Genomic DNA, 12,212 nt, shown 5'->3' with positions numbered 1-12,212 from the left:
AAAATGGATCACAAAATGTAAAATATTAGATATTTCCTACTGTGGCAACCTGGCGCGCAATAATAACAGCTCCGAGCCATATTATTCATGACTTTTAAATTCAAGCCGACAAATTATAGGCTATACTGACATAATCATTTGTGCTTTTATGTTTGATTTGCTTGACTCAAATCTCTTTGAGTGATCGCCGGGCAGGACTACTTGAAGAGGAGGTGGGAGGAGCGCTTAGAAAGTTGCAGGTAGGACCGAGAGACGCAGGCGGGGAGAGAGAGAGAGAGAGAGAGAGAGAGAGAGAGAGAGAGAGAGACGGTCAAATTGAGCTTTATCTTTCGCCGTGGGTCACTTAATAAGAGCCATTTGGAGCCAGAGGCGACCCGGAGCGCGCAGGAGCCGCAGTCTCATCTTAATAGGAGCTGCAGTCATAATCACAGAGAGAGAGAGAGAGAGAGAGGGAGAGAGAGAGCACATTGCTACACAACAGGGAAGAGAGAAAACACACACACACACACACACACACATAGAGAGACAGACACGGAAGAGAAGTGAGTGAAAGAGAGGCAGAGTGAAGGGGACGGACGGCAGGACGCACACATACACACGCACAGCTTCACTTTTTTAAAAACTCTCTGCTGCCGGATCTGCTTCCTTTTTCTTTTTTTATTATTCATATATATTTTTTTTTTATTACAAATTTGTTGGGGATTGAAAAGTGAATCTTGAAGAAGCCGGAAAGTGTTGTTGTTGTTGAGTGTGAGTGTGAGTGTGAAGATGCCGCGGGTAGTCCCGGACCAGAGGAGCAAGTTTGAGAATGAGGAGTTTTTCCGCAAGTTAAGCAGGGAGTGTGAGGTGAGTCTGGCTCACACAAACACACACACACACACACACACACACACACACACACACGCACGCACGCTCATAGTGTGTGATCCTTTCTGTTAGACGGCGGAAATAAAGAGAAAGCAGAGTCGTCAGCGCAGAGAGAAGCATGCTTGTTTTGAGCTTCATACAGCTGAAATAAAATCTCACAAAGAGCCATGAAACACAATCTGAGGAAGTGGCTTTGCAATAAGTTGATTCACTTCTATCTCTGGCTTTTCTTAAACTGATGGAAAAATGATCCCAGAATAAAGACTTTAACTCTTGTTTTCCCTTTTAGATTTTGGTGTTTTATCATCATTTTAATTTATTCCATGCTCACATTCATCTAAAATATGTTTTTTTTTTTTACATATCACTGTTTGCCTGTTTGAAGAGAGCTTTCATTGTTTTGTTTTTTTTATGTTGTGGAGCAGAGACAAAGAATGATGTGCCTTAAATCAAAATTCCTGTGGCTTCTCACTGTCAAACAGCCTATTTTGGCATCACAAACACATAAAGCACACACACACACACACAGTATAATGCTATACATGTGAGTGTTTTTATATGTGTGTGTGTGTGTTGTTGTTCCAACTTTTTGTGTTTTCTTTATTATCCTCTTGTAGATCAAATATACTGGATTCAGGGACCGGCCCCATGAGGAGAGGCAAGCCCGCTTCCAGAACGCCTGCAGGGATGGACGGTCAGAAGTAGTGAGTGAAAAACTAAATATATTCTTCCCCCACCACACCTCCTCTTTTGTCTTCTGCTTGCAAAAAAAAAAAAAAAAAAACAAGCGGGAGATGTGTGCACTAACTGTATGCATGTGTGTGTGTGTGTGAGGGTGTGAGATGTGTAAACAAGCCTGTAAAATTCAGTTTTGGCTCATGAGGGAAACTTTATTTAAAAAAAAAAAAGCCATCAGGATTCATCTGAAGGTCACATGAAGTCTTATTATGAGAACACTGATATCAGCAGCAGCAGCACGGCGTCGATACAACTTGATGTTTTGATGTACGAGGAAGTAGACGTGTTGTCAGACATGCAAACCTCTTCTATATTCTGCAGCTGCAGTCATCATTGTCTCAGAAGGCGCTCGTGAACACATGTTGTCACACGGGCACGTTACAGTTACAACAAACACCGTCAGGGTTATAATTTGGGGGGGTCTGGAATCGGTCACCTAACGTAAATATCACCTGTCACGTCTAATTTTAGTATATACAGTAAACATGTAATGAATGAATGTGCAGTGAGGAGAGAGAAGGAAGACAGAGATGTTTGTGTGATGTTGAGTAATGCTGAATAATGTTTAAAAATTAAGGCATCAGTTCAACAGACTCTCTGACGTGATAGTAACCTGAGTATCTCTGGATTGTTTCTTCAAAACGAGATATTTCACAGCCCAAACACTTCAAATCAACCATTAATTATGAAAATAAATAATGATCATATTCATGTTGAGATTTGAGTTTGTTTGTGTTAGGTCGACGCTCTGTCATCAGTTGTGTCGTTGTGTTGGATTACACTGCGTGGTCGAGCGCTGTAGGAGATAGTTTGTTGCAGCGGTGTCACAGTGGAAGAGCGTCGGTGCGCTGAATCCGTCTCCCTCCATTTTCCAAACCACAACTCCTCCTCAGCCGCCCGAGCCGCGTCTTCAAATGTGTTTGATCAGATTCAGAGATGGATGCCTCTCAAAAGCAAAACACTTAGTGAACTAATGAAGCAACCACAGCCGTGTCAAATATAAAAAAAGTCCTGCATTCACAGCCTCTTTTTTGAATTGTGCTATTGTGTATAATCCTGCTGGATTATCATGTTGTAGGTGGCAGCAAATCAATGTCCTGTTGTTGGTTTCATTCACTGTAAAAATGTATTTTATACGCTCATTATTTTTTAATTATTACCTCCAAGTATCAAGATATTCACAAAGCAGCAAATGAATGAATTAAAATAAAGAATAATAATGATAACAAATAAAGTAATGTAAGCGTAGCAGCAGCTGATGTAAGCAGACAGCGGACACAAATATAAAAGGTAAAAGTTACGTACATACATACACACACACGTGGCTGTGTAAAAATACCTTACACCTTATTCTGAGGAAACTATTTTCTCCCATCCCTTGATCCTATCTCTGTCCCACCAGGCGAACACGCTGAACTGTAGGCCTGGATTTGAATAATGTACGGCAGACTGTATCAGCGTAGGTGTCCATCTCTTTCTTTATTCTGTAAATCAGTCTAGGTTAGAGTTGTTCACCCTCATCCAGTGCCACATATGTGTTAAGATATATCTCTTAACCGCAGTAAGAGCAAGCCATCTCTAATTACAAACTCAAAAAGGTGAACAAAGTTTACTCCACGTGAACCCTTTGACCCCTTTTTCGGTTCCTTGCATGAGCCGCGATCAGCAGTTTATAACTGTAAGCAAGTGAGGACACATTCATATTCTCATTATGTAATTACGGTACACTTACAGCGTCTGTTTAAAACTCGCTGTTAAAACGATGTCCTCAACAAAAGGTGAAGTCAGGGCGAAAGCCTTTAGGCTGCTGGCACAAACACACACACACACACACAAAAACCCAGAGCAGCTTCTGCTGTCTTAGTCATCCTCAAGGTATTTTTCACAAACATGCTGTCATCATGGCAGGAGGGCAGAAGAGAGAGAGAGAGAGAGATGGGGGCGGGTGTTAGTGGTGGTGGGAGGGGGGTTACATCTAGTTTTACCGTCTTTTAGTGGGACATGATGCGTCCGTCAGTCTGTCTGTCCTCACTGTATTTATAAGCCTCTTCTGCTGTGAGAATTGATGGCCACGGTTTTAATGGTTTGATGGCAGGTGTGACATCATGTCGCTGATTTATCTATCGGGCCAGACGCCGCTAAAGACCTAATGCTATTTTCATGGTCGGTGTGAACAACTATCCGACACAATGAGAGTCGAACGTGCTGTCAAGGACCGCCGCTTTTTTTTTTTATAGATGAGACAGATGAGCAGAAAACATAAAGTGTCAACAGGGCAGCGGTCTCCTCTTTACTCAGAGACGTGTTCTGATTCATCTGTTGCAAAGGCAAAGTTTCCCTGCGTTCAGCTCAAAATCTGAGTTTAGGATGTGTACGCAGTGACATCACAGCTAGTTTGGAAGTCCACTATGTAATTAAGTCAGACGTGATGTGGAAACTTGAAGCCTTAAACAGAGAGACGTCTTGAGTCAGTGTTTCGACTTTCAAATGAAGAAAATCTGCAATCTGGATTTTTTTCAGTATCAGAAAAGGAGAAAGTATTATTGTAAGATATTTATGGAAAAAAAAACATATCAGACAGAGTTTATCATAGTATTATTTATGTCTTATAACAGCAGCGGTGTCGTCTTGTCAACGTTTTTCTCTCTAAATCCAGGCTGACTCTAATAAAAAAACAATCTTATGATAGTTTTGTAATTTCTTAAATATTTAGTCAATTTTTAACAATTTAGAATAAATAGTTATTTACAGAAGAAGCCGGTAAGTGACTAAAATAAAGGCCTGTTAACGTGGTTAGAAAATAAAAGATGAATCCTTTATACTGTAACTCAACAAGTCAGCACAATTTACTTTCATGGTTTTCACAGTTTTATTCTTTTTTTAATGGTAAAAATAAAATGAATGTTTATGACTTATAATATTCGTGACTTTATATTCTGCATGTCATCATAGATAATTATATATAGTTTAATATTTAAACAAAAAGAAGCACATCCAAACCTCTGACTTTACCTCTTTTAAAAGCTTGTTTTCTGCTTTATTTTTACAATAAACACGTCACGTAAAAATTCGATTTGTCAGCCGTGTATTTAAAGTTATTAACGTCACACACACACACACACACACACACACACACACACGCACACTCATGAGTAACTTGAATCACGGGGTGACTCTGAAATGCTCAGGATTGATCTGATAAATGGGACGATAATTCAAAGTAAATTATCTTCAGCTCAGCTCATTAGAGATGAGTCGTTTTCTCAACTACTATTGATTTTCATGCTGCACCGCTCTCTCCTCTCCAATCTCTCTCTCTCTCTCTCTCTGTCTGTTCACATCCTTTTATTTCATTTCCTTTGCTGTCCTCTTCTTTGTCCTTTCTTCTTCTTCTTCTTCTTCATCTCACTTCTGTTTCCTCTCTTTGTCTTTACATTCACCATGCCGTCTTTACCACCATTGTCCCATTCCTCTTTTCTAATTTCCTCCATTTCTCTGTTTTTTTTTTGTCTGTTCTTTTTTCTCCTCCATCTTTGTCTATAAATTTCCCTCCATTTCTCTCCTCTCTCTCTTGCCTCTTGCTCCTTCCCTTGTTTTTCTTCTTCTCCTCCTTTCTCCCGCGGTAGTAGGCAGCAAATGAGTATCAGATGGTTGTAATCCAATACTTCAAATACAGCAGAAATGATGACTCGGGTGTTCTTTGAGCTCTCGTTTCTGCGAGTGTGTCTATATAAGTGTGTGCGCGGCAGACGTTTTCTTTTTCTCTCTCTCTCTTTGTGTGTCCATGCGCACACTTAGTCATTTCGAGTCTTTATTTCACTCTCTTCATCTCTCCCTCTTCTCTTTCAATCAGTTCTCTCTCTCACTCTCTGATGAGGACAGATTTGACGGGGTGCATAATTCATATGCTTCCAGCTCAGTCGCAACCCTAATGCCCTTAGTATTGATCCGTCTCAGCGAACACAGCACATCACACACACGTACACACACACACACACACACACACACGCACACACACACACACACACAAGGACAATAGACACAGATTCGCATAAAAAGAAAACTAACTAGATTTTCTGCCTCTCTCTAATTCATTGCTTTCTGACTGCAACAGAGAAATGCTTTCTATTGATTTTCATTTTATTTATGTTTCTGGATGTGTGTGTGCTTAAGTGTGTGTGTGTGTGTGTGTGTTTGTGTGTGTGTGTGTGGCTTATCTCGATGTATGAAATGCCTCCCATCAGAGAGAGAAGCCTTTTTTACAGAAATCAAAAAAACGAGCTGCAGTATGATGTGATTATATATGTGTGTGTGTGTGTGTGTGTAATGAGAGCGGGCCATTGGTTCACTTACTTTGTGCTTTTGTTCTGAGAGGACAGCGGTTAGACTCTAAGAAGAAACAGAGACGGAGGAAAAAGAAGAACTGATGCAGTCGCTCTAACTTAAACTCTTCCAGGCTTCGACCCAAATAAGACATTTAATCACATTCAAACATTTAAACTCAACTTATGCACTAACCCCTCCGGGAATATTTTTTCATGAGACCGTGATAATCGTTTGTACTTAAAGTCAATATTTCCAAATCTTAATCTTGGATTTAAATATGTTTGAATCTGGTTTACTGTACGTTGTAGTTTTGATATTAAAGGGGCAACTTGAAAATGTACTCTGTGCTTCCAGCCTCTCAAATACGAGGATTTTTATTGTTTTAAATCATCAGAAATATTTAAATTTAGCTAGCAGATGAATTGATAATGAAATAATTGTTAGTTGCAGCCCTAAAAAAGATACTCAAAGTGATTAAAAAGCATCCTTGTTTCCGCCCGTGTCTTCCAAACTCCTCGTCTCCAACACTTTCTGTTATCACCTTCTGTAAACGTGTGCTTCATTGGCCATTGTCAATGGTCTTTGACCATTAATAAACTGTAAAGTGAGAGGGTCGTTTGTGGTTCTGAACCCAATAAATCACACCAAAGTCTGCAGCTTTTGAACAATGCTTCCAGCCTCTTTTAGTTTGTTGTTTCGGTTCTTAAGCTGTACATAGACTGTATTTGAGTGTCACGACTCTCAACTGCAACCGCATCAAACTGTGACCTGCAGTTACAGATATTTTTCTCATTCTAAGTTCGAGTGATTTTCTGGCTCGTGCCGTGCTCTGGGTTTGCTGGATGTGCATTTACTTGCTAAGACACGAGCCGTAACAAACGCAGTGGTCAGAAATGACTTAATGTGTCTTTAATTTACTAACTTTATCCTCTCCCTCTCTCTCCTTCTTTCTCCAGGCCTTTGTAGCTACAGGTACCAACCTCTCTCTCCAGTTCTTTCCAGCCAACCTGCACGGAGATCAGAGGCAGGTTCCCACAAGGGAGTATGTCGACTTTGACAGAGAGACAGGAAAGGTAGGACAGCGAGAGATCCGCTCACTTCCTCAAACGCAAACGCACAAACACACATTTCCCTCTTTTGCTGCTCACCTGCTGTAAAGGTCACACAGTCTGAGTCACATTTCTGTTGCTTCGTGAACCAACCAAAACAACTGCTGATAAAATCTCGTTATTTCAGCATCAGTTGGATTTGAAAGCATCTCTGCAGATTATCTCACGCGTTCACGCGACCGCACTCGATTGATCTGACTCTGCTTGATATGACGATGTGAAACCGTGAGAAAGAAAAATAGCATTTGGAGAAACACGTACGTCTCTGTCTGCTCTCAGGCTTTCTCTTCCTCTTTTGTTTCATAAAACGAAAATGACAATCCAGACGCAGACACAAAAAAGAAGTTTGCGAACGCAGACGTCGAACCTCATGGCAGCCAGCGTGCATTTTTGAGCTCGAGCCAACAACCCATGACAGTAAACAGACTGATTAGTGTGTGTCAGGTCGTACACAAAGACAAATGAAAGGGTTTGCTTTGCAGCTCCCCCGTTGTGAAAAGTTGAGCCTTTAAACCAGTGTGTGCTGGGTATTTATTGCTCTGCGGGTGATGCCCGTGTCCAAAAAACATCATGATCTCGCTTCACAGAGGTGAAATCACAGCTGGGCTTCCTGTCACACAACAGTACGTCAACGCTAAACATTATTTGCTCAGTAGTGTTTGATCAAGCTCAAAGATAAAATACCTAAAGAGCTCGGAAGACGTTTTCTGCTGTTGTCAAGGTGATAACCACTGTACTGTAATGGTGCAGTGCTGCTGTTGTGTTTATGTGTATGTTAATTGTCTCCCTTGGCGCTAAGCCCTGGACTTTGTGTGTGTGTGTGTGTGTGTGTGTGTGTGTGTGTGTGTGTGTGTGTGTGTGTGTGTGTGTGTGTCAGAAGGCCCTCCACGGACACTGGCTAGCTGAAATGAATGCCGGCTGGCGGCTCATTAAAAATGCATCCTGGGGAATCGATGGACCTCCATGCCCCAAGGCTGACGGACTAATCTCACACCGTTAATTATTTAATACAAGTGCCCTGATGGTTGGGAGCAGTGTGTGTGTGTGTGTGCTGATTGGCGTCAGGCATTGTGCAGAAGAACGGTTTCTCATATGTGTGTGTGTGTGTGTGTGTGTGTGTGTGTCAGACAAAGACAGAGAGAAGACGTATGCATGTGTACGGCAGCGTCAGAGAGTTTGTGGTTGCGCGCGTGTGTACGTAAGACGATACGGTCTCCTTTGTCACCTCAACGGTGCTCACAGATCTATGAAGTTTTAATGAGGCTAGGAGTCGTCCATGTAAAGCAGTTTCACAGTCGTCCTGCCAAGCACTCACACACACACACACACACACACACACACACACACACACACACACAGGCATGTGTGAGGATCCAGATAAACCTGCTGACGTCTCTCGCTCTATTCGCACATATTCATCTTTTGAAGAAATGTAAGCCATGACATACAAGCGAAGCAACAACAAGTCATTCCAGGCAGCTCCAACACTTCACTCTGTACTTATATGAACAGATATCTGCATATGAATCTGTAAGTAAGAGACAGGAGAGAGGTTTTGGCACTGGAAGCTTTCTGGTTTCCGCTTGTAACCCAAGTAGTATTGACCGACGTTTGATCGTCTTTGGTTGCAGCAGTCCGCGTGATGAGGGAAAGAGGCGAAGCGCATTGGCCGAATGTAATTTCGGAACCATAAAGTGGCCGTATAAAACATCATAGACAAGAGCTGTTGTGGTGCCTCTGCCCGCCACCATCTTGGCAGTCCTGCCTCTAGCTTGTTGGTGGAGCTGAGGCAGGTTGAATGAAGCCACCCATGACAGCCATGTTGCAAATCCTGCATAACTTTAAGCCTTAATATAACCTGAACAGGTGAGTTGTATATAAATTCACCCTCAGTACAGTTGGCATGAACAGGGAAATTAGCTACAGAGACCAAAACTGTTTTTTGTACCAGGCTGTAAACATGTTTATTTCTGCTGTGAAGTGGGGACTTCTGGAGCCAGCCTCAAGTGGACGTTTGAGGAACTGCAGTTCTTGCCGCTTGTTCAGAACCCATCGGCTATCATCTGATTTATAATATATTCATATGCAGATATCTGTTCACAGAGAGGAGAGAGATGTGTTTTTCTCGTCATTCTCACGCTTATCGGACTGCAGAGGAAGTCCTTAAGTCGCAGAAAGCCCACAGACATGGTCCCCAGAGGCTAAATCATGGTCGGACGACGGCCCGTGAGTTCAGAGATTGTTACTTTTACGCGATATTCGTTTTTATTCCACTTGATGAAAAAAGACAGGCGAGAGCCGAGTGCGGTGCGGTGAAAAGGGCTATTGTTTGAAAGAACGTGGACAACTTCACTCAGTGGTTCCAGCGCGGAGCCTTTAATTGTGTTCTCAGTGTACATTTTGTGCAGTGTTGCTTTACCGCGATACCGGCTTTCATTTCATACACACACACACACACAAACACACACACCCCGCCCTCAGATTCCTGCTGGACCTCCCTGTAGAATACAACTGTCAGGCCAAGGCGGGGATTTTGTGTACGTTGCAACTTCTTCTCTTAATTACTGTCACAGCTACACTACACAAACACGCACGTCCGACATTTGGCGACGGTTATTTCTCACGTATTGTTTGTTCTTCGGCTTCCAAAGTGTTCTCTAGATCCTGATGCAGCTAAATGATTCATTTTATTACTTTATATATTTCTTCATGAAACACTTTTAACAGCCAGTTGAAGTACATTCACTTTGAACTTAAATGTGAATAACGGGGGCAAAAATAATAAAGAGGCTGGGCTGCAAAGAGCAGAGGGTGAAGGATGGGAGAGTAGCACATGATTCAGACGGAGGTACCAGGTTACTGTTTTCGCCCCTCTTTCTTTATTTTTCTTACATTTCCCGACATATTTTCTTTATTTCAGCTTCCCTTCTTTTTCCTCGGTTTGTTATTCTTGCGGCGTTTCATATGAACATCCACACTCCTCTTCCATCCCTCTCCCTTCTTCCCCCTTTTCTCCGTTCCTTATGTGTTTCTACGTCCACCCACCCACCCACCTCTTTTTAAACTCCCCTCCTTCAACTCACTCCTGTCCGACTCCCTCCGTCCGCTCTCTCCCCCACCTCCATTCCTCACTCTCTCCTGTCTTCGTTTCCAAACACAGACGGTGCCAAACCAAAAGGGTAGCACAGCCAGGTTAAACTTGGCGACCGAATACAATGTGTGTGTGTGTGTGTGTGTTTGTGCATGTGTGTGTCTTTGAAAGTCAGAAAGAGAAAGAGTAGAAGTACAGGCTCTCAGTGTTAGGCTAATGGGAGCCAGCTGTGGACGAGGTTAATTTTAGCATTAGGAGCTAACTTACCAGCAAACACTGACCCAGCCCAAGGAATGAATCTCAGCATCAGCAGCTGGTTTATCGGAGACGGATTTCAAACCATTAAACAGACTAAAATGAGCTTTTATATGAGAACATAGCGGCTCCCACACAGGGTTGATGATGCTTCAGCTTATACTTGTTTTCAAAGTCTCTCCCATTGGCAAGACGCTGGTTAACTTTGTGTCTGTGTGGCATGCAGAACTGGACTTGGTCCATGTGGTATAACTATGATGCTTTATGCATTAACAGTAAGAGTCCAGTGGCTAGTTGAGGAGACTGTAGGCCAGTGTTGCACTGAGAAAATGTTGCAGCCTGCTTGAAAATGAAAGTACGAGGTGATAGCTCACTTCAATCATTCTTTAAACCCGAATACAGTCAGTGCATTCTTCTTTTTTTGCCTTAAAAATCTTCTCTACAACATTTTAATTCAGATATTTGCTCACATGTTCAGCTCTTAGATTATTTATCTTTTTGAAATATTACTGAGCATCACAAACGCAGCTCTTTGCGACTCTACCTCAACTCCCTCTCTCGCCTCTGGTTCTTCACATACATGTTCCTCTTGGAATATTGCTCGTTCATTAACTCTTTAACCAATTTGCATGTTTCCAAATTGGCAAACACTCCTTCCCTTCTCTTCATTCATTCATCAGTTTCTTGCACAGCAGAGAGTTTTGTGTTCGTGGTTTCCTTTGTGTGAGCAAACTGCCATCCTTCTTTTGTCCCGTAGGTAAATCAGATACTGGTCTTTTCCTTCCTTCCTGTTGCCATCATTCCTCCAGCTTTGTCAACCACATCCACTGCTTGTGTGTGTCTGAAGATACACGCCAGTCCTTCAGATTTTAAGCAGGGATGCACCACACATTTTGAAATTATAGGTAGCAGCCTCTCTTTTACTGGCGTGTGGAGCACTCAAGTTTCCAACTCGACATGACAGCAGCTCAGCACGAGTTGCTGCTCATTTTCATTAAACCCTCATTACATTTTACACATGTGTCAGGGTGAAGAGGCCTCAACAGAGCTGTTTTTTCTGGCCTCAAACCTTTTTTTTCGGTCATGAAAACACTTCGGAAACTGGAAACTGGCTCCAGTACCAACCGTTTGCTGGTGGAAAAGTCATATCTGAGGATGTGACTTTAGATGAGGTTGAAACCACAGGAATTACTGTGCAAGTTTCACTGGTGAAGGTTGTTTCTCTATGTGTGTGTGTGTGTGTGTGTGCATGCTGGTAGACAACAGCGAGTTACCCATGCATGCTGACAGAGACGGTGGCGCCAGACTGAGAGTGCACACACACATATCTACGTGCAGAAAAACCACACAAACATACAAACGATAAACAAAAACTAAAACAGAGAGAAAAGAGTGAAAAGAGGCAGAAAGAGACAGACGGAGATTAGTGGTTATGTGTGTGTGTGTGTGTGGTGGGGGGGTCTGAAATGAGAAGCAGATGAGTAGATGTCAGCTACATGATGGAGCAGGGTGGACTGACGGGGAGGAGCTCAAACACAAAACCCAGGACGGAAGCACACGTGTAGGGATTCATTCATTCTTAAATCATCAGCGGCATTTTGTGTTGCACTGTTTAGCAAAATGTTAAAACACGTTACACTGTCGCTGATGTTTGCATGTAGCTCGTCGAAAATACTGAACGCCGCCCCTTTAACGCTACAGGAGGTCAATCCACAACTGTTTCCTGCCTCCTCGCTCTGTTTGTGTCCCATGTTTGATAGCATTATTGTCCCAGCTGATTCCAGATTAATACGAGTCAATAGAAAATTTGGCAAATATAGACACAG

General features: G+C 42.4%; 1 protein-coding gene across 4 annotated transcripts in view; it reads left to right on the top strand.

Moving 5' to 3' along the window:
• Nucleotides 1–568: 568 nt before the first annotated feature.
• The window catches only part of cbfb (core-binding factor subunit beta), a 35,211-nt gene continuing 23,567 nt past the window's right edge, over nucleotides 569–12,212 (top strand). For all 4 annotated transcript variants that reach the window (XM_027272807.1, XM_027272806.1, XM_027272809.1 and 1 more), the window contains exons 1-3: nucleotides 569–846; nucleotides 1,485–1,571; nucleotides 6,888–7,004. In XM_027272807.1, coding sequence (XP_027128608.1) covers nucleotides 769–846; nucleotides 1,485–1,571; nucleotides 6,888–7,004 — 282 coding nt within the window. In that variant the 5' untranslated portion in view covers nucleotides 569–768. The remainder of the gene's footprint in view (nucleotides 847–1,484; nucleotides 1,572–6,887; nucleotides 7,005–12,212) is intronic.

This window comes from Larimichthys crocea, chromosome XXI (genome assembly GCF_000972845.2).
Source record: "Larimichthys crocea isolate SSNF chromosome XXI, L_crocea_2.0, whole genome shotgun sequence".
Lineage (NCBI taxonomy): Eukaryota > Metazoa > Chordata > Actinopteri > Sciaenidae > Larimichthys > Larimichthys crocea.
Note: the sequence above shows the minus strand (reverse complement) of the source record. Positions and strands in the feature narration are given on the sequence as shown.